This window comes from Paramormyrops kingsleyae, chromosome 21 (assembly GCF_048594095.1).
Source record: "Paramormyrops kingsleyae isolate MSU_618 chromosome 21, PKINGS_0.4, whole genome shotgun sequence".
Lineage (NCBI taxonomy): Eukaryota > Metazoa > Chordata > Actinopteri > Osteoglossiformes > Mormyridae > Paramormyrops > Paramormyrops kingsleyae.
The window spans coordinates 6,466,415-6,489,537 of record NC_132817.1 but is presented as its reverse complement, the minus strand read 5'-3'; the positions used below and the strand labels follow the sequence as shown (position 1 = coordinate 6,489,537).

Sequence of the window (23,123 nt, the reverse complement as noted above, 5' to 3'; positions counted from 1 at the left end):
CCACCCCCTTATGGGAACAAAATCCACCTAGGAGACGCCAAGCAACTTCTGCTCCATTTCTCCCTTCAGGATGACAGATACGGCTGTCAGGCTTTTTGGGGGGAAAAAAAATCTAATTCGCTTACCAACTTGTAAAATGATTATTTGCCATCCCAGTGAGAGCAGGCAGGGATGTGCTGAGAAATACTGGCGCTCTATGGGCTTCTAGATATTGGGGGGGGGGAGGCATGAGCAATGAGGCTTTAAAAGCCACAGCGGGCAGGTATGTTGTATGCCGTCAATCACCAACATGGGTAAACCATGGGAAGGAATCAGGCAGTGACAATGCACAAGATCCCACCCACTGCAGCTTTCAAAACCAAATCCCTCGTCACTTGGAAAAAGACTTAATTACTATTAATTAAAAAAAACCCTGCCTTCAAAACTGGCCTTCCAAGCCGAGGATGCTTCCATATTTGGAAGATAGCATCGTCATGTGACAGAGCATCGTCATGTGACAGCCATCTGCACGGAGAGAAACACGCAAATCACACAAGCCAGACTCAAAAAAGCACTTTAAATAACTTTTTCATTTTTAATACAAGAATATTAATTCAGTTTTCATGTGTGCAGGGAATGTGGGGAGAGGTCAGGACCATAACCCAGCTTATCACAGAACCAACAAACTCACATGCATTCCTTCTGGAAGCTTCTCTACTCTCTGTTCTATAAAGGCAGGACATAAAACGCCGGGAACCGTGACAACAGTGCAGCAGTTAGTTTCCTGCATACACTGTCATATTTTAGCCAACAATATATTACAGGAACACCTGTGTTAAAAACAATACTTCCAATATGTTCTCTAGTTGTCGTGAAACTAAAAGTCATAACTAGTTAGGTCACTAGTTAACTCTCCTATTAGATTTAATTTGTTCTACAGGAATACTGATCATAAAATATGAGGAAAGTAATCTTACTGTGTAAATAACACGCTTTGATGAGACAGTATTTCACTGCTGTAAAATTGCCGGTGAGCAGCGAGGTTTGCCACACACGCCATTCTTACAGCGTTTTCGCAGAATTCCAACACACCAGGAAACACTGGGACGGGACTGTCGTCGGCAACCTCTGGACCAGACAGAAGATACGAGTGTTTATCACAACGGCTGACTGAAACCAGAAAGCCTACACAAATACTTTTAAAACATTGATTCCGTTATGTCACAATGCTATAGTGATAAAACACTGATAAAAGGCTCTGGTGGGGGGGGGGGGGGTAATTGTAGGTGGGGGGAATGAAGGAGCATAGGTAAGTTCATTCACGCACTGATAGGAACCACAGAAGTTCAAGGTTGAAGAAGCTACCCTACTTAGCTTAGCGACCACTGAATGTCAGTCATCCTTTGACTCTCACCCTCAGTCCTCACCTACACAGTCAGCATGTTCTGATATACCTTTTAGTGCGTCTTAGATTTGACCACAAGGGGTCAGTCAATGAGAAATGGCAGAATTCCTGCAGCGCTCAACATGGAAACCGTACTGGCCCGGGTACGAGATGGGCAGCGGTCAGGAGCTCCGTTCAGCCACAGCTCTGCATGCCAGAGAGACTGAGCTGAAGAGACGGGACCCAAGCGGCAGGCACTAAAACCGGCAGGGGCTTTGTTTGTGGCCCTTTAGGTCAACCAGCGATGACCCTATAACCATTCTTACTGCTGCTTACTGAGCGCCAATCTCGGTCTCAGACCACAGTAGAGGTCCTCATGCTCTGGGATTAAACCGAATCATGTCGGCCACCTTGACAGGGGCTGCGTGGGGACACGCCCCTGCATGGCCCACCCCCCGGCCACTGGGCATGCTCAGTCTGTGTGGGCCTCATCCTTCACCAGGCAGCCCATGTACTTGTTGGTCAGGAAGTCGCAAGCGGCAATGCCAGCTACTGCCTGGTGGACATCTATGGCCGTGATCTCCCTGGGAGCCCTGGGGGGGGAGAGGGGGCAAACTTTAATTAGAGATGGGCGATCCACATTTTTTCAGTTCCGCTCCGATTCCGATACACAACTACCAATACCGATACAGATTCCGATACAAGAGCTCTTTTTACTTTGTTATACTTTATATATTAATTTTTTTAAGCTAGTAAATACAGATGGAAAAAATGTATGACAAAAAATATTTAATTAGGCTACTACAAACATACATAACGTACTGTTCCCCCTCGTTTGTTTTAAGCGTTTTTGAGGCATTTGCAGTTCAATATGAATATATTCAGAGCAAATATACACAAGTGGCGAATACTTAAAATTTAACACAGTTTTTCTCCCATTGGCGTCGGCTCAGTTACACTTTTGTTGCGAGGGCAGCTCTTCTTGTATCACAAGCTGCAGCGAGTTCGCAAAACAGTCCAGGTTAGCGACTCCCAAATCATCCATTGCTTTGTTGTGTCTGGCAGTTCCGTGCGCTTTAAATGGGATTGTCCATTAAACGCTATTCCCACCTCAAAACTTTATTTTACATAAATTGCAAATCGCTGTGCTACTGGTTTCTGTTAAAAGCGTATAATACTCCCAGACTGAGGTTCAGAAATGGCTGTGAGAATGCATGCTGCAGTATTAAGTGTGGGGGGGGGCTCTGACCTGTTTTGTGGAGCTTTGAGGTACGCCCCAGCGAGAGACTCCCTCAGGACGTCACTGGCAAATTGCTCCACCGCCTGAACCCCCCAGGGAACGCAAGAGAGATCATTAAAAGAGTCACAACAATGATGCCCGAGCAAACGTTTACGTTCCGATTTTCACATGCGTACATACACACACGCACACAGACACACACACACGCAGACAGACACACACACACGCAGACAGACACACACACAGTCACAGACAGACACACACACACATACATACACACAGATACACACACACAGACACTCACACACACACGCACACAGACACACACACACGCACACAGACACACACACACGCAGACACACACAGACACGCAGACACACACAGACACACACAGACGCACACACACGCAGACACACGCAGACACACACACACACACGCAGACACACACACACACACACAGACACACACACGCAGACACACACAGACACACACACGCAGACACACACACACGCAGACACAGACACACACACAGACACACACACACACACGTAGACACAGACACACACAGACATACACACACACACACAGACACACACACAGACACAGACAGACACACACACACACATACATACACACAGATACACACACACAGACATAGAAACACAAACACACATAGACACGCACAGACACACAGGACTGCATGCAGGCTGGGTCACACCCCCTCACGGGCATACTGCAGTGCACAGGAGGTGTCCCCAGGCCTGTTGCCACGGTGATGCCAGGCAGGCTGTGGGCACTTGTCCTACGTACCTTCAGGATCATTTCCTCGACCACTGGGGCGTAAACGTTCTTCTCCACCTCTACCGGCTGGAAGGAAACTCCGATCTGGAAGAGAGGACAGCCAGTGAGGGTCCGGCACACGGAGCCGGGCCGGGGGTCAGCGATACCCCTGCAGACCAGAGGGGGCGCGCACCTGCTGGGCAGCGTCTCTGACAAAATGCGAGGTGGCCGACGGGCCCAGGTAAAAGTGGGACTCCTGCTCCTCGCCCAGCTCTTCCTGCTTGACCCGCAGCTGGCAGGCGGGCTCGGCCACGCCCACGATGTCCAGCGGCTCATCCTCCGGCTCCGCCTCCGTCTTCAGCAGCGCCTGCAGCTCCTCCAGCCGCTGGCACAGCTCCTCCGCATCCAGCAGCGTCGAAGGGCATTCTGGGAAATGCAGGCAGCTGGTGTCACAAACATCCCACATCTCTGCTTTCCATTCAAGCACTTTAACACAGTGTCTGTTTGTGACAGCAATTTTTTAATGGATCCGATACTGCTTGCAATATTAACGCGCATCACCAAGGCAACGCTGTCTTAGTACACAGGACAAATACTTATAATTATTACTAGCAAATATCAGTAACACTGACATTTGCTTGCCTGCCTATACGATTCCCACATTCTGATTTTTACAGTTGCATTTCAACTGACTGTATACAGCAATATACGTTGCCTCTGAAAAACTTGAGTTTGTCCCTAAGAAAACAAAAAGAATAAACAAACCTAGAGATTTTTAAACACCCAAAGGACAAACTCTAACTGCGTGATTCTGAACGCCTCGGGGGGCAGGAATCACAGGCCCCGCCCCCTCCCCACAAGAGCCCGGGGCAGCTCACACGATTCATTCACAGAGTGCTGATTACAGGACAAAGCCCCCCCAATACTGGGAGACATTATGCAACGCCGCGAGCTTGGCGACGCGCAACGGCGGCCAGAATGTATTCAGGACAAATGGTCCCATCTGAAACGGACCTCAGCGCCGGCGTTGTGGGCCCGGAAACAAAAGAAAACCACAATGCAGAGCCAAATAACGGGAACAGATGGGTTTACAGTACAGCCAGCGGGTCTGTTAGGAACACAATAAAAAGGCTCTTTAGTAATTTTCATAAGAGTGGCTCTGGGATTTGACATGTGACAGACTGCATTCTCATATTCCACCCAGAATACTCTAAGAAGGGATTCAAACCTATGACCAGACCTCAGTGCTGGGAGAGATTGGGCTCCAAACCTGACAGTGGGTGGGATTACAGTCTTTACCTGCCTGATTGTCAGTGCTAATCCCCCTATTCCTGGTCATTTTTCCCCACCCCTTCATACACCATGTTTAAGTTTCGACCCCACAACCTCCTGGCGCCGATGACGCACTCTCACCAGGCTCGCTGTCGATCTGGGTGAGGATGTCCTCGATAGAGTCCTCCTCGCTGCGCTGGGGCTCCGGGTCGGGGGGGGTGTAACCCCTCTGCCTACACCACTGCACCACCTCCCTGGTCTTAGGGAGGGCACTGGCCTGCAGGCCTGGGGATTTCTCCAGCACGTCCTGGACGAGCCTCTTCACAGCCACGGCTCGCTGGAGCTGGGAAAGCAATGTCACCAGGCACCATGCTTCTAGACCTACTTCTGCTTTCGCTGGCCTAATTGCAGCCATTACTTGGGCAGTAAGGTGAAGTGTAGGTGAATTACAGGACATATACACAGTAAAAGGAGATTCCATCATGCACGGTCTCAAACCCTTTGGCAAGCAGCGGGCAGTAGGGGGCACTGTACAGTGATACCTCAGCAGCGCGGCGCTTCCCGATGTTCCAAGAGTAGTACTGCTCCAGTGAGTCGGCGCAGAAGGGGGCCGAGTCCTCGGCTGCGGGGAACACAGGAGCCGCGCATCAGTGATAACCTCAGCTGTGCTCCCTTGGGTATTCGCCCCAAAGGCTGCACACGGAGCAGCATGCATGCGGATCTTACTCTTCTCGGGGACGATCAGCGGAAACTTCTTCACGGCAGCTGTCAGCAGCTGTGGCAGATTCTCTATGTGCTCCGTGCTAATTGGAGGAAAAACAAAATGGGGGCGGGGCCTCAGCAAACAAATCATAAAGCTCGGACGAACCAGCAAACGAGAGAAGCGAGCAGAGGACTCGGCACAGTACTCGATGAGGTCGTGTCCCGACTCCGTTCCCTGCTCCTGCTTGACGGGCCCGGGGGCGGTGATGGGGGCGGAGCCTTCTGCACCCGGAGGCGGGGCAGCACCAGCAGGGGCTCCAGTCACGCCGGGCTCCGTCTTCACTGAGGGCAGGAACAGAACAGGGAAGGATCAGCTCCCCATCCGCAGTCATGCGAGGAACCAGATGCTCATTTGCACACCGCCTCTAACCTTGAGTGGCGGGGGGTACTGCGGCGGCGGTGGGCAGGGCTGGGGGCGTGGCCGCACTCCTGCCTGGCGCGGTGGCGGGGGGAGCAGCGGCGGCCGCGACTGGGGTGGAGCTGGCCAGAGCTTTCACGGTCGAGCCTGATGGTACCACTGCAAGAAGCGCAGGACCAAGAGGCACCTCTCATTACACATCATCCTCTTTGTTAGGCCAGCCTGAAAACAATGCCGATGCAGTGTGGCACATGCTTGCGGGGGCCCTGAGAGAGGCCCCCAGAACCTGGCAGAGTGGGCTTATTCCCACGCCGTCCCAGGTCCCGATCCCCCAGCACATGCAGTCCCTCACCTTTGCTGACAGGCATCAGGATGGTCTGCAGACCCCCCCCAGAGGAGCTGCTCACCCCCAGCTGCTTCAGCTGGTTGGCAGGGATGGTTAGCACAGTCTGCTGGGCACTGGCCTGGCCAGAGTGGATCTTCAGCATACCTTTGGGGGGGTGGAGAAACTTAAAATCAATGGGCACCACACGCTGAAATCTCTACACAGTGCCACGCCATCAGCCAGCTCTCACCTGACAGAGCAGCGGGTTTCCCACTCACAGCGCCCCCTGCTGACGGGACCAGGGAAGCGGTCGCGGCGACGAGGGAGGGGCCAGCGTTCTTGGGCGTACCCACCAGGGATGCGGCTGCCCCCTTGGACAGGCTGATGACCGGCACGTTCACACTCTTGGCGACGGTCACCACGGCGGCCGGGCCGCCTCCCTTCGCCATGACAACAGTGCCCTTAGGGGTGCCGCTGATGCCCGCTTGACTGGCCGCTACCAGCAGCGGGTGCGGGGCGACGTCTTTGCCGCCGGATGGCCCGGCTGAACCGGAAGACGGGCCGGACCCCTCGGCAGGCTTGAGGAGAGGACAAAAGGTACAAGAGGATGTGAAGAAGGAACTGGGGGGGGGGGCACTAGTGCAAGGGGTGCTGCAGATCCCCATCGAACTAGTGAATCTCACTGTGACATTTGTCATTTTGACTTTATTAATATAAAATTGGTAGGTAGGTAGCCTATGGTAGGCTGCAGCTTAATTCGCTTATTGAAAACGATCCGACGTCACTGCCATGGTAACGCGGACAGTCGCTCACTAAACGGCAGTACGAGAGGCGGTGTTTCAAGAGCAGTAATGAAAAAAGCGGCACGATGCCCGGCTTTGAGATCGAGGTGGTTGGAACAATTTCACCAGCTGCGGAATTAGGACAAAATGACACTCATTCGCAGTTAAACTAACGAGTCAGGCGGGTACACTAAATTAAACATTAATTAAAACCGGACTTTTGATAGACAGAGGTTGGGGTTGTTATATCAGGGGATCGACGGGGGATGGTGTTGGTCTCTGCAGGCTCTGAGGGTTGGAGACGCTGACCTGCTGGGAAGGGGTTGCTGTGGCGACCCCGTGGGGCATGACGGCAGAGCTGGGGGCCGCCACCACGCTGCCCGCCATCCTCAGCGCGGTGCCGCTCGGCTTTGATAGGTGAGCTGCTGCCGCCACAGTCTTCACAGAGCCGTCCGACAGCTTCACATGGGAGCCCTGGGACCCGCCCACCACCTGTCAATCACAAAAAGCAGCACCCTCATAGGGTCTCCGGAACCCAGCCTTACCCTATGACGGCCCGGAATGTCCCCGATCCGTTTCCGCTACACTATCCAAGGATACAACTGCAGTTCCCCTGCTGAGATCCGAACGTGCAACCTTTTTCAAATAACACAACCCAAAATGGTTACCTACAGCCGTCCAAAACGAAACCACTGGAATGACGGACCTGAATTTCTGGGTTCTGGTATCGACAGCCCCTAATTAGAACACCATGTACCTGATGAAATCAATCACACCCATCTATGACACACATGCCTGGTGTGTCACAGCAATCTGCCTGACTATTGATGGGATGAGCATTCGGCTGTCAGGGAGAGGCGGGAAGCCAGTGATGGCTGCAGGCCTACAGGAAGCGGCGTATCGATTCGGGTGACGCGTCACCAGACGAGTGACCACACCGCGAACCAGTCCGACTGGCATTCCAGGACAGGGCCACCACTCAGCCGTCAGGGGCGCTGCCCGGCTGGCTAAACCAGAGACGGCATGCAGCCTGGCGTGACCATCGCCTCCTGGGGGCACACGCCTAACAGTGAGGTCATCGCTGTGTTAACACTGCGGCACGCAAGGGCGTAGCAGTTCACAGAGGTCGATCCGATGAGGAAATAGCAAGCGTGTGAAGGCTTTTCAAATCTTATTTTATAATTCTGAGCTGAAAAACTAGTATTCCTGATCCATGCCACGGCACAGGACTCGCGGTGTGGCCCAGAGTCTCACATCGGCCCTGAGCATGGTCCCAAATGGTCCTGAGGCTAAAAACGGAAACAGGCCGAACGTGGAGAGCCTCAGGGACAGCCGAGTGGGCGATACCTGGGCGAGGATGGCGGCCTTCTGTCCTGCCGTCACCCGGATGGCCTGCTGGGGCACCGGTGTGGTTGAAGACGTGCTGTTCCCTCCTGAAGGACCGGACCCAGGCTTCCCGGTCCCCGGCGCCACCGGCTGGCCCACCAGAAACGTTCCCTGGGAAGATGGATGAGAGCTGCAGTCAGGGTGGTAAAGTGGAGCGCACTCTGCGAAAATGCCCAGGGATGGCGGGCCCTGGGGTAGCGGGCGTGTGGGTAGCGGGCGTGTGGGTAGCCAGGAACTCTGGAGGCCCCCAGCAAGAACAAAGGATTTCGACTGAAAGGTCGACAGAAACTCGATGTTCTCCAAGCGGAACTCTGGTGTCCATGGAAACACATGGGCTGCCACAGTGTAAAGAGTACGGCACTGTGTATGTGTGTGTGTGTGTGTGTGTGTGTGTGTGTGTGTGTGTGCTCTCGCAGTGGGTATCAGCATGAAGTGATTAATGTCACATCACACTCAGAATGAATGCAACTGACTGAGTGCTTTTACTTACCATTACAAAAGCAAATGCTTCTCTTCTGTGTGTGTGTGTGTGAGAGAGAGACTGATAGATCTGCTGAGAGTTCCCCTCGCAATCCATTTCTCTTTCCCTTGACACAGCTGAAGCCTCAAACAGGAGGCTCAGCTGGAAATTCATGTCCTTGAAACCTTTATTTTTATTTTATGTTATTTAGCAGAGGCTTTTATCAAAAGCGACGTACAAAACCAGGGTCAGACACTCCCAGGTGCGACTGCGTGTAAAGAGCCTTGCTCAGGGTCACAATGGGGAAAATCACCCTTGCAACTCTGGGATCTGAACCTGCAACCTTCCACTCATGGGCACAGAGGCCTCATCCGTAGAGCCTCACACCCCCCTTAACCGGGACAGGGGGGATGAATGATGTCGGCGATAGACAGATGAGGCCCGTCATACAATCGATAAGTGAACATAACTGAATGGAATGTTGGATTTTGGATGGGTTGATTGTTTTATTATTCTTGAACACAATATGGGAGCTAGAGATTCCCAGCTATATGCAGTCCCAGCTCGCTTACAGTAGATGCTTTAAAAAGATGAAAATAAACTGCAGTGCCCTGGTGCTCAGAGCACACGTACCTGCGGAGTCTGTTTGAGGATGTAAGAGGTGTAGGACAGGTTTGAAGGCAAGCTGCTGCTGCTGCTGGTGGAGGGAGGAGCTTGGGAAGTCCCCGCCCCCGATTGGGGCGTGGCCTGTGGCTGCTGACCTGCAGTTGGAGAGCACAGCCTGTCACCTTCAAATCGAGGGCCAGGTACGGCGATGCAGCCAATGGGGAGAGCAGAGGAGGGGCTGACCTGAGGGATTGGAGGCACGCAGAATGGCCCCCTGGGGGATCAGAAGCAGCTTGCCCTTGCCAGAGGGGTTCTTGCTGTTGGTAGTCAGGTAGAGCTTAGTGCCAGGGGGCAGGTTGGCCAGGCTGGCCAGGTTGTTGGCTGGAAGCTGGAGAGTGGCCATGACTGGAGAAACATTGTGAAGGGGGACAGAGGCGGGAGGAGAGACAGTCACAATTAACGTCAGATTTAACGTTTACTGAACGTCGAGGCCTCAATTGGCCGAATTTTCTACAGCTCCACGGAGGTCTGAGTGCCCCCACCAGCAGGGGATCTGGCTGGTGAGCGAGAGGGAAAAAGGGGGCTGGGGGCGGGTATGTCAGGACACAGAGAGGCGCTCAGCTGCCAGCCCCCATAGCAAGATCGATCCCTCCCCCCTCCGCCCCCAGGCCCATGTGACACGTCCTCCCCCCTCCCCCAACTCTCCTGTGGCCAAGGTCATTCTCACTTTGCAATGAATAGCCTCAGTCAGACAGAGGAACAACAACAACAAATCTCTCTCTCACACACACAAACACACACAAACACACACAAACACACACACACACACAGTTCACGGTCTAGTTCCCACCCTCGATTCCATCATGGTGCAGCCCTTGACTTGTGTGGACAATCAGCAATTTTGGTTGGGCATCAACACTTGTATCTGATACTTTCTCTTCATGGGGTAAATGCTAATTGAACTGAAACAGGAGTTGGGATTGGCTGTATACTTCAAGGACAGGCACAAGCAAAATCCGGTAAAGGGGTATTCATCTCTCACCCCCCCAAACCCAGCCATGTTATAATGAATAGTAGAAAAAATAGCTTCTTCCACCAGTACCTTCTATGCCAAAAACTTATACGGCAAAACTGCAAACTACGATAAAGCTCTATATGCTAACCAGTACCGCGCCCCAGTGGCGAGGAACAGGAGAAGAGGAACAAGAAGCATTAAGGCCTGACCAGGTAACCCCACTGACCCCTGGTGGTAGGAGGATAAAAGTACCTAGGGAAAAGCGGTTCCTGGAAAGCTTTACCTGACCCCTGGCCTCCAGCTTTAGCAGCTCCAGAAGAAGTGGCTGTTGCCTTGGTGACCGTCTGCACCTGCTGGCCCACGATGCTGCCGCCAGCCCCGCTCACGATGGCCTTGGCCACACCCTGGGCAATCACCTGCTTCTGTCCCATCACCTTGGAGACAGCCGGGCTGGACTTGGCCACGAGGATCTGCCCACTGCTGATGGCCACCTGCTTCACAGCAGACTGCAGGGCTGAGCCAACAGGGATTCCAACCACCTTGAGGGAAAGATGGGAGGAGCATCATGGGAAATGTAGTTCTGGCAAAAGTACGGCACATACATCAACCATACGGTACATACATCTACTGCACACACCTTGTTCTGAGTCATGCCGGGCGCAGCAGGTCCAGCACTCTGCTTCTGCGGCGACACAGCAATCACGTGCCCTCCCTTCACTGCCACAAACTGTTGCGCGGCTGCGTGCTGCGGCGTGGCTGCAGAAACCAGCACCTGCTGTACTGGCTGCTGCGGTGTTGTGGACACCTCCCCCGGCTCCTGCTTGATGATGACCTGGGGGGGAGGGGGGAACGAGACCAGGAGAAATGGAGATCCTCAGACAGGTGGCCTGATGATATTCAGCCACGGTCTAACTGTATTCAGTTCTGGTCAATGTTTCTTTAGTCACAGTCCATGTCTATTCAGTCACAGGCCTTATTTCTTCAGTTATGGTCCATGTCTATTCAGTCACGGTCCATTTTTCTTGTCAGGGTGCATATCTATTCAGTTACGGTCCATATTTTTCCAGTTATGGTGTACATCAATTCAGTCACGGTCCATATTTCTTCAGTAATGGTCCATGTCTATTCAGTCACAGTCCATGTCTATTCAGTCATGCTCCTAAATGGCCATCACCACAATATTCTCCTCTCACTGTGAGTGTGCATTCACCCCCCCTCCTTATTATCCCAAAGCTGAAGCAAAGTGACGGTTTGCATTTGCATGCAGCCTGACTAAATCCTGCGTGCCCAGGCAGGCCCGGGCATCGCTCTATGGCCCCGTGGAACAGGGCAGAGAGGCGTCCCAGTTAAACCGCACGCGGTGGGCCAAGATTATTAATACTGCAGCTTGTAGGGGGGGGGGGGGCTATGGGGGACCTTAACCCAGAAACACTGGAACAGGAAGGTGCTCCCCTTGACCGGATTCAGCTGCTAGGAAGGGGCAGGAAGGGGGGGGAATGTGTGGAGACCCAGCGGGATGATAAACAACACGGCATGCGCCTGTGAGGGAGGGGCCCGCCTGAGCATGGACGAGAGGATCATGGGAAAAGAGGCACATCCCCCAGGGGCTACAGTCCCCCCCGCCAGGAAGCAGGGCTGCTAAACCGCTCAGGAAATACCGGAAGCCGTCAGCTTCAGATACTCGTTTACCTTCACCCCGGAGGACAGGAAGCTTCCGGCAGGCACCTTCGGGGCTGGGGAGTGGGTTCCTGGGGATGCCTGGACCGCGGACGTCTGCTTGCCCGTCGGACTGCCTGGAAAAAGAAGCCCCTGGTCACTGTGGAGAGCAGTGGCTGTACTGGGCACCAGGAGAGTGTGCAGAAGAATAGAACATATACAGGCTACCTGATGGTTAACAGGAAGTGCTCAGACAATGCTCAGGCACAGCACAGTCAGTGTAAATAAAGTGAGGTGGGCGGGGGGTGCAGTATGCACTCAGTCACCCACCCCGGGTTTTACTGTCCAGATCAAACTGACAAGCACATTAAGATTAATCATGCAACAGCGCCCGGGTTCGACTCTGCTGGGCCAGGAGGGGGCAGCGGCGCACCTGCGGAGACGGCGGCGCTGGGGGAACCCATGCCGGCAACCAGACCGGGCTTGTCCACAATGATGTACGGGTTGTTGATGACGGACGATCCCTGCTTCATGTGCACGGGCGTGGAGGTCGGAGTGCGGGGGAGGGGCGAGTGGCTGGGGGTGGAGATGGGAGAGCCTGGGGAAAATCGCGGGAATCACACAAACACCGCATAACTGCCAACGTCTCTGGCACAAGGCCTGCCAGAAAAAACTGTATAAGTACAATCAGATCAAGGACTATTTATAAGCTTGGTGGATCGTTTTTGGTAGTCATAGATAGAAACTTAGACAAGAATTTTACATCTGAAGACTTTTAAGATGTAAAACGCATAAGAGAAAAGTATTCCTGAAATTAGAGGAGAGACACTTGAGATGTTGAAATCATTCCCGAAGAACCAGCGGCGTCCCATTCCCACAGTGACGTACCAGACACAATCTTACAGCTCATGGTGATTGGCTGGAATGACTTCCCGGGAGACTCCGCGGGATTGGGGGCCTGTCCCTGCGGCACGATCTTGCAGCTGGCCGTGATTGGCTGAAAGGCGGAGTTGCTGTGGGAGCCTAGAGTGATCTTCTCCAGGACCTTGGGGCGGGACGGGGTGCGGTCGGAGGACAGGAGGCTGTAGCTGCCCGAACGGCCAAGCTCACTCTTGGTGGGATGACCTGTGGGTGAGAAAAGGGTTAGGGTTAGGGTTAGGGTTAAGGTTACCACTGGCTCATCAGAGAAGGAGGCTGCCACCTGCCAGCCAACCCCAGCATTAAATTTCACCCCCCTCCCAAACCAATACAAGTACAACTGAACCAATGAATGGAGAATGCAGCTCATCAGCCATCCCAATCAACCAAGAAGATGCCAACCCCACCCCAACCCAACCTCTTCATTATGTCTGGGTCCAGAACATATTTGAAACCCATGACCAATCTAGTGTGTGTTCTACTGGAGAAGAAACTTCTGGCCCATCACTTGGATCACAAGCAATGTCCAGCAGAAGCACTAAGGAAGATCTTGATGGAACTGGAGAAAGTGTGCAACCACGTGGGATCAGTAACATCGAACACTGAAGGAACCTGCAGAACTCTGTTGGGAAGAAGTCTTTGGGGGTGTCAGGGTCACATGGAGTTTGGAGTGTGCCAATGGTACCCATGGAGAACTACCCAGAAACTGAATGGGGGGGGGGGGGGGGGGGAGAAAACAGCCACAGACACAAACACAGGCACACGTGCTTGCGAGACAGCTAACCTTTCTCTGTGATGGCGTGAGAATCCTGGGAAATCGACCCCGGGGAGGCTGGGAGCCCTGATGCTGGGAGGGGGGCCTGGGGTGTGGAGGAAGGGAGGTGGGTGGCAACTGCCTGCTGGGAGGAAGATGAGGAGGAAGATGACGAGGAGGAGGAGCAGGGGAAGGAAACAAGGTCCTCCCCCAGGCTGTTCCGGTGCAATTCCACATCCACCACCTGTAAGATAGACAGATAGGAAAAAGATTCAATCGTCTTCTTCTTTGAGCAGGAGACAACTTCACCACCAGCATGACGCCATTGGTCAGAGACAGACAGTAAGACCAATCAGCTCTTTACCAATTTCTATCCAATGACAAACTGACACAAAGCCACATGACCTGGCAACCTGTCTTCCATGACAGAAGGTTTCTGAACTGCTGGATCAAAAAAAATATCCAGCAAAGAAAATTCTTGAGAAAGAATACTTTAGATGTAGAATTTAAAGAGAGAGACCAGTTAAAACCAAAAAAGCCAAAGGTAGCAAATGGTAACTAGTCTTACCGTCTCTGCCCCCAGGGTCTGCAGGCCTGTGTACGTCCTGTCAAGCTGCAAAGGGAGGAAAAGTGAGACACACGTGTTCCCTGCAGGGTAACCCAGTGCAGAACACGGCGCCTAGCCGGAACAGGACTGAGGAACGCGGGGAGCACCGGAACCCCGGGTGAATGTGTGAGCAGGAGGAACGCAGACCTTCAGGTGGTGGATGATATCGACACGCTTGTTCCGGGCGTCTTTGAAATGGATCTGCACGCGAACGGGGAACTCCCCCCAGCCGCGGCGGGTCAGGTGGAACGGGGGCTCACTGGAATACATGGGAAGCAGCATGTGAGAGCACAGAAAGTGTGTGTGTGTGTGTGTATGTGGTTGTGTGTGTATGTGTGTGTGTGTGTATGTGTGTGGTTGTGTGAGTGTGTGTGTGGTTGTGTGAGTGTGTGTGTGGTTGTGTGTGTGTGTGGTTGTGTGTGTGGTTGTGTGTGTGTGTGTATGTGAGTGTGTGTGTGGTTGTGTGTGTGTGTGTCTGTATGTGTGTGTGTATGTGAGTGCGTGTGTGTGTGGTTGTGTGTGTGTGGTTGTGTGAGTGTGTGTGTGGTTGCGTGTGAGTGTGTGTGCGTGTGTGGTTGTGTGAGTATATGTGTGTGTGTGTGTGTGTGTGTGTGTGTGTGGTTGTGTGTGTGTGTGTGTGGTTGTGTGTGTACGTGTGTGTGTGGTTGTGTACGTGTGTGTGTGTGTGTGGTTGTGTGAGTGTGTGTGAGTGTGTGTGGTTGTGTGAGTGTGTGTGTGGTTGTGTGAGTGTGTGTGTGAGTGTGTGTGTGGTTGCGTGTGAGTGTGTGTGCGTGTGTGGTTGTGTGAGTATATGTGTGTGTGTGTGGTTGTGTGAGTGTGTGTGGTTGTGTGTGTGTGTGTGTGGTTGTGTGTGTACGTGTGTGTGTGGTTGTGTACGTGTGTGTGTGTGTGTGTGGTTGTGTGAGTGTGTGTGAGTGTGTGTGGTTGTGTGAGTGTGTGTGTGGTTGTGTGAGTGTGTGTGTGTGGTTGTGTGAGTGTGTGTGTGTGTGTGTGGTTGTGTGAGTGTGTGTGTGTGTGTGCATCCTGTGCATCAATGATCTATGGTGCAGTGGGGAGGGTTGGGAGTTGGTGCTAAAAATATAAAGGAAACTCCATGCAAGATTGACATCGTGTCCCCAATTAGCACACAGTGCTTCGATTTTAAATTGTAAACATTAATCTGAGGTTTTTTAATGCTTCTGAAAAGGCCACAAGACCCATTAGAACATTATCTGTCATTAGGGCTGCTTTCCAGGAGGCCCAGTGGTGGGTGGGGGCAGCATTTGTACCTACAGGTGTGGGGGGGGGGGGGGACTTTCCACTCGCTGTAAATCACTAAAGCCAAACGGGTTTTTGAAACATTCCTCCTGCTTCTTCTGGAGGATCCTGAAACTAACATCTAAATTCTAGAAACTGCAAGATGTGTCTCTGTGTCTAAAAACATCAACGTCTCCCGGGCGAGGCAGCTCTGGACATGCCTGGTAATCCGCCCCCCCCCCCCCCAACCCCCCACCCCACTGGAAGGCGCCGTTTCTCTGAACATCCGCGGATCCTCAGTTGAAAGGCACCCGGCATCCGTCCAACTACTAGGAGCACAGTTGGTGTAAACAGGGCCATCAGGCAATTACTGCATTACTGGCGGGGGGGGGGGGGGGCAGGGGGGTTCAGCGAGCACAGACAGACGCATGCACACACCTGACCTCCACCAGGTCGTTGGGCTTGTAACTGGGGTGCAGGAAGAACCAGACCTTCTTAACAAAGTGGTCTATGCTGGGTTCTCGCCGGGAACCCCTGACGTACACCATCCACTTGTGTGTGGACTGGTCGTTCTCTTCTCGTTTGTCTGGGGGGATGTACCTGAGGGAGGGGATGGGGGGGGAGGGTGGACAGGTAAACTGGCAATGACTATCCCAGCCAAGACAAAGCCCTTGGATTTTCCTTTTATGAAAAACAAAAGTATATCGATGTGGGGGCAGGGGGATGTGGCAGTCTGTCACTGGGGCATGATATCAGGTGTTGAATGCCAGGCTGACAGATGTTTCGTAGCTTTGGGGAGGGGTCTTTTTTCAGCCAATCAGAAATGAGATCGTTGCTTTACAAACATCCGAAGGCAATGCAAAAGGAAGGATCAAACAAACCTGGAGCACGCACATTTGGATTTAACGACAACAACAGCAGCAACTGTAAAAAAAAACATACATGTGGGACACTCTAATAACAGGCATCACTGAGCATGCTCAGTACCGACCACTCTAATAACAGGCATCACTGAGCATGCTCAGTACCGACCACTCTAATAACAGGCATCACTGAGCATGCTCAGTACCGACCACTCTAATAACAGGCATCACTGAGCATGCTCAGTGTTAACAAAAACAACCTCGGGCTCTACAAAGGACATCACTGAGCATGCTCAGCACCTGCCCTACTCCAGGCAACGCTCTTTGTTCATCCAGACCTTGATTATTTAAGACAGAATAACAATACCAAGACGGATTGATCATTATTCAAAGAACAGGATGTTTGGGTCAAGAAGGGGCATGTTCCGAGCAGCTTTGAGATTCAAATATGTCCTAAGGAAAAAAAAAATAATAGAGACACGCATCCACACGTGTGCGTATGTACCTCACTGTCACCCAACCCTGAGGCCACTAAGCAAGTAGTGCCTAACAGCTATTCAAAGCAGCCTCTCTTTATTCTGGTTCTAAGGAGAGAAGCAGTCAAGCCTAAAATTCTGAAATACACGTGAAAACATCCCTCTGTGCAAGTACCGATGCGTCGACTTCACAGGGAAAGCGAGAGTGGGTGGGGTGCCAACACGGCTGCAGGTGCATATAATGGCAGGAGAAGGCTGTACCTCGCTCCCTCAGGCTGTACCTCGCTGCCTCAGGCTGTACCTCGCTGCCTCAGGCTGTACCTCGCTCCCTTAGGCTGTACCTCGCTCCCTTAGGCTGTACCTCGCTCCCTCAGGCTGTACCTCGCTCCCTCAGGCTGTACCTCACTGCCTCAGGCCTGCAGACCTGAGTTTCAGTACCTTACAAACCACTGTCTGCATTAGTCTTCACAAAAATAAATAACTCTGTTAAGAGGCATCTAGGAATACTTCCCAGCTGAAACCACAGAGTTCTGGATTCATGCACATACATGTGGTCTGAAGCATTTTTTAACGATCTTGTTCCCATCCTGTCCAATGTTTTTTTTGTCTTGTTTCTGCCTCTTCTCCATTCCAGAACATGTCCGCATCTGCACCTTTCAGCCCACGATAGCTACTCTGCGCTCCCTCAGCTGGTACGCCTCTGTAAAGTTCACCCCTGCCTCCGTCACTCTGAGGCTGAGTCAAGCAAAACCAGAGCTGAGAGCAAAGGCCGGAAGGGAAAAGAAAAAGTTTTTAAAGCGGCGTCAGTCGGTGCACTGAATTATCTGAACGTCCTTGAAGCCATTACAGCCGCTCAGTGCTTCGCTGTGCATTCCCATGGCAACCCAGTTCAGCTGGTTTCCCTGGCGACCACCCAGCCTGCTCCCCTTGCTCTTACAGTGTATGATGTCTATTGTGCCGGACTGGCGGTAGGAGGGGCGAGCACGGTAGGACACCCACTTGGACACGTTCCCAACCACGATGGTCTTCTTCACATACAGGCGTGATGAGTCCTCTCTGGAGGCATGGAATGTAAACCGTGACTCTGCGTCCACAGGGGGCAGCACACCAAAGCTGTCCTGCATGAGGAAAGCAAACGAACAAACAAATAAACAAACATTCTAGCTGCAGGTTAACACGTGGGAGGGGGGCGCCCTCAGCTCACCTTGCCCACATTGCGGCCTGGTCTCCGCTCCGGCCTCGGCCCCTCCTCCTGCTCAGGCCCCTCCGCCTGCCGGGAATTCTGGGACAGCGACTCAGCTTCCGAGGGCACCAGGGAAGGCGTTTCCGAGCCCTGGTTGAAGGGCGACGAGGACCGGGAGGGGGACTCCAAGAAGCGTTTGATGGCCGGGTGGTTCAGGACTGAGGCGTCGCTCTTGCCAGGCTGTCAGTCAATGGAGAGGGGTAAACAAGTCACTGCATCCATACACAGACAGACAGACAGGCAGGCAGACAGACAGATAGACAGGCAGGCAGACAGACAGGCAGACAGACAGAAACAGACAGGCAGACAGACACACAGGTAGACAGACAGGCAGGCAGACAGACAGATAGACAGGCAGGCAGACAGACAGACAGGCAGACACACAGGTAGACAGACACACACACAGGCAGACAGACAGACACACAGGCAGGCAGGCAGACAGACAGACAGACAGGCAGGCAGACAGAATTTCACAGGATATTGCAGATGTAGAATAGCTTAATACATACATTTAGAAATTAAGAGACAGTGACGGACAACAATAAACAGCATCAGTGCAAAGAATATAAGAGAAAGAGAGTGAGAGCAAAACAGACAGACAGGTAATTCAGAAGGATACGGCAGGTTCACAGTGGCTCAATATACTGTACATACAGCTCTGGAAAAAATTAGAGACCACTCTATATATTTTTTTAAAAACTGCATTTTTAAATCCTTGTTTAATCCCGGTTCTGCTGGCAGAAGGCTACGCTGCGAGGCAGGCTGCAACCAGGTTCAAAGCTTCTAAGACAGCAGTACACAAGAATAAGGTGGAGCAGGAGATGACCGTCGACTTATCAGGCAGTGCCTCATAAATCAGAGGATGACCTCAAGTGACCTTCAAAAAGAATGGGAAACATTAAATGGCGTGAAGTGCACTGCTAGGACAATTCATAACAGGCTCCTGGAAGCAGGACTGAAGACCCATGAAGCAAGGAAGAAGCCCTTCATCAATGAGAAGCAGGGAAGAGCCAGGCTGCAGTTGGTGAAAAAAATGTGTATTTTACATTGATGCATACCCATAAGACGAGAAATGAATGAAACTGTTCATTTCGCTGAGTTCTCAATTTTTTCCCAGAGCTGTATTTAGACATTAACAGACAGTAACAATAAATAATAGACAACAGTAAACATCAACAGTCAGGCAAAGACAGACAGACATTTTATTAAGTACCTACTGTATGGAATTCCATAGTAAAGGCTTAGAAATAAATACTCTTACACAGGGAACAAATCTGAAACATGGCAGCCCTTACCTCGAGCACCTTGGGCTGCCTGGCGTTGGCGTAGTAATTGGCCACAATGCAGGCACGCAGCTTGTCCATCATCCTCCTTGCTTCGTTGAGACGCTGTGCAATGGGCAGTGAAGATCAAACACTCATCGCACACGCTGGGTTTACCCTATCAGTCGCGTATGGCCTGGTGCTGTTTCTTTTGAAAATATATTCACCGCTGAATAAAAGGGAACACACGAAAATCGACTGCACACCTACAGAAAACCTGTTTCGTTACGGTTCTGACAGATGGCTTGCGATGTTTTTCGAAATCTCAAAATATTCATTTTATTTCTCATCCACGTCTCCATTCAGTGAGTCACCACATTTGATGTCCACACCTTGTTACTCCAGCTTGAGTAACATTTCAGAGTGGGGACCACTCAAACATAACAGTGCGGGACCAGTTCAACAGAAATTTAGGCCAGTGAAACCACATCTGGGCTGAGTGGCTGTAGAGCGGAAGGTTCTGGCAAACGCCGCTCAGAAGCAGCAGGTAGTGCTGGGGGGGCAGGGCTACCTGTCCGATCACTTCGATCTCGTGCTCCTTGCTCTTCATCTCCAGCGAGAACTGGTCCTTGATGATGCCTTCAATCTTCTGCACAGTCACTTCCCGAGCTGAAAGACAGGATACGACCAACAATCAACACGCCACTATAAATGCCACCCATTTTCTGCAATTGCGTGTTCTATTCAAGGTTGCATGAGATCTGGAGTCTATCTGGGAAGCTATGGGTGCAGGGCAGGGAACAACCCAGGATGGGACACCAATCCATCCCAGGGCACACATACACACCATTCACTCACACCATTCACACCTATGGGCAATTTGGTAACTCCAATCAACCTCAGCATGTTTTTGGACTGTGGGGGTGGGAACCAGAGTACCAGGAGGAAACCCCACGACGACACGGATGTAACTCCACACACATGGAACCCTGGCGGAGACTTGAACCCTGGTCCCAGAGATGTGAAGCAACAGTGCATGCCTTTTTTTTTTGCTATCACCCGGCGTCCACTTTTTTGTAAAACAATGGTCAGTCTCCTCGACACACTGCCTGGCCTTGATGTACAAGAACCACGATCATGCACTAAACAGCGTGCCCGTAAATGCTTTGGGTGCATGTGCCTGCATAACTGTTTACCCAACACGCTTGTTACTGATGAACTCATTACCATTTTGTTCCACTGCTTTGAGCCTCTTGTTTTTGGGCACCACAGATATGTCTTCATAGTCTGGATCATTGTCCTCAATCTTCCTCTTAATGCCTGACATCTCTGCAACTTCAGTCAGGACCTAACGAGAATGCACTGATCACATTATGGAGAAAGAACTGTCTGAATGTCTGTCAACATGCACTGACCCCCAAAAATGTAACCACCCCTCTTACATCACAGACCTCAATCACTCAGCCACCTTAATGAAAGGCGGTTCTCTGATCATTACTCTTAATAAAGTGGACATACATCATGCACGGCATATGGTATCCTGCAGACATGCCCACAAACCCCGTAAAAATCTGCAATTTAAATGTATAGTTATATAGTTTTATATGTTAAAATTGAATTTTGTAATTAAGAATACTTCTATAAGTTCAACAACTTGCCATAAAAAATTTGCATATCACATCTATCATGTAATAAAATGTTATTAAGCACCATAGATTCCTGGCAACATACTCACTTTAACTAACCACCCGGCTAATACCGATATAAAGCGCTGGAATTGTCAAGGTATCAATCATTCCTGGAGTTTTACTGACATGCTAACCGCGTTAGCTGCACTTAGCTAGCAGGCTAGCAATAAGCATATGTGCAGGAGAACCGATTTATTCATATGAAACTCGTATTCCAGGTCAATATATACTTTATACGTTCTTCAGCTGCATAATTCTTATTTTATAAACTTGCTGATGGTTAGCAGAACTGCGGGGCCTTGCCGAAAGCGAGCTAGCAGGCTAGGCGGCTATGGAGCTAACGAGATAGCATGCTAACGGGCAAGCTATCCGCCTAGCGGGCCTTCGGCTCAACTCGAGACCGGTCGAAAGCTCGATGTTAGGCCTCCAAAGCGATATAAAAAAGATAAAAAGAACGACTAGTATGAGGAGACGCCCGTGAACTGCATTACTACCCCCGTCGGTAGTTTTATTCCCGCTACACAATTTATCTTAACTGATCGAAAGCAGTCCGGAGCTAATTTACGCACCAAATAGCGGACAACTAGAGAGAAGCGGAGATGAGACAAAAAGCTGCAAACCCAGTGAACTGGGGATGGTTTCCGCGGACCGCAAACACGGTCCCGAAGCTCTGTTTGCAGAATATGCCGCTGGGAAAGACGGCGGTTTCGTCGCAGTCCCCTTTTTCCCTTCCCAGGCACAATGCTTTCTTTGGGTGGAAGGTTCTCAGCGCCATGAAGCGCCAGAATCAGCTAGGCCGCGCCATTCTACTGGATTGCCACTGGGGGGCGTTTCGGAGTAGCGTGCGTGCATCGCATCAAAAAGAAGTTGGCAGCTTTCATCCCACAGTGCGGACTCATCTGAGCAGTGATTAATGACAAAGTCCTGACATCGTTTTGCGCTCTGCTTGTGTTGTGAACACATGTTCTGCTAATTCGATGAAATCAGAAGCAACAATGTATTACTAGTATCAAACACGCACTTGCAGCTTATTTCTTGAATAATAATTTAAAGCTAGTTATTTTATAAAATGTATATCAGTGCCTCTTGTGGTCATTGCTTCAGGATCTTGCATGTACCCTCACCCAGTTTGAAAAAGAACAGATCATATGTTGTATTTTACTTTAAGAAAATGCCTTTATGTAGCCTTTAAATGAAACGCCCCTGTTGTCGGGTATGTTGAGGAAAACCTAGATTTCTATTCATTACACAAAATTATAGCCGTGATTCAGAATATTGCTGGCAAATGCACAAAGTACATTCATCATCCAGCTTGTTGGTTACGCCTTTAATGTTTGTTTTTATTATTGAATTTAATGAATGAAATACTTGCTATTTAATAATATAGGAATAATATAGACAGGAAGCATCAGGTGAGGATGGGGGGAATATCACATCCGGCACCCCGATATTAGCACTGGCGCCCCCTAGGGGTGTGTCCTCTCCCCTCTGCTCCTCTCCCTCTTCAGCAGTGGTGGTGATCCTGATCCAAGGTGAGCTGCTGTGGGTGCTGGTTTTTGAGATGACCTCTCTACCAGCCAGTAATAAAGCAGTGATTCTCAACTCCGGTCCTCGGGGCATCCCAAAATCCCGCACCCACACCAGCCGTCCATGGATCAGGTTCCCCACCCCTGCTCTACACAAATGACCGCACCTCTGGGGGCCCACCTCCTGAAGTTTGCAAACGGCATGACAGTCATCGGCCTCATCAATGACAGTGATGTGTCTGCATACAGACGGGAGGCCGAACAGCTGATCCTGTGGTGCGATCAGAACAATTTGGAGAACACACTTAAAATGGTGGAGATGATAGTAGACTTCCGAAAGTGCCTCCCAGTACTCCCCCCCCCCCTACACAACAGCACTCTGTCCACTGTGAAAGCCTTCCGGTTCCTGGGATGCAGTCTCCCGGGACCTAAACTGGGCGGCCGACATAAACACAATTGTCAAAAGGGCCCAGCAGAGGATGCACTTCCTGTGCCAGCTCAGGAAGTTCAACCTGCCCCAGGAG

The 23,123-nt window shown here is 51.4% G+C and overlaps 1 protein-coding gene across 1 annotated transcript; it reads right to left on the bottom strand.

Annotated features, from left to right (window-relative positions):
* Positions 1-551: 551 nt before the first annotated feature.
* yeats2 (YEATS domain containing 2) lies at positions 552-21,893 on the bottom strand. Its single transcript, XM_023818537.2, has 30 exons — positions 21,643-21,893; positions 20,613-20,733; positions 19,957-20,054; positions 19,419-19,511; positions 18,085-18,303; positions 17,880-17,998; positions 15,980-16,141; positions 14,432-14,543; positions 14,246-14,290; positions 13,708-13,921; positions 12,894-13,130; positions 12,439-12,603; positions 12,039-12,142; positions 10,987-11,181; positions 10,633-10,888; positions 9,578-9,739; positions 9,362-9,489; positions 8,230-8,379; positions 7,192-7,374; positions 6,351-6,678; positions 6,128-6,265; positions 5,788-5,934; positions 5,564-5,699; positions 5,382-5,458; positions 5,198-5,277; positions 4,797-4,998; positions 3,577-3,809; positions 3,414-3,488; positions 2,613-2,686; positions 552-1,956 (listed from the first exon to the last, which is right to left on the bottom strand). Exons 2-30 carry the CDS (start codon positions 20,710-20,712, stop codon positions 1,836-1,838), a joined length of 4,353 nt encoding a protein of 1,450 aa, XP_023674305.2. The 5' UTR covers positions 20,713-20,733; positions 21,643-21,893; the 3' UTR covers positions 552-1,835.
* Positions 21,894-23,123: the final 1,230 nt, after the last annotated feature.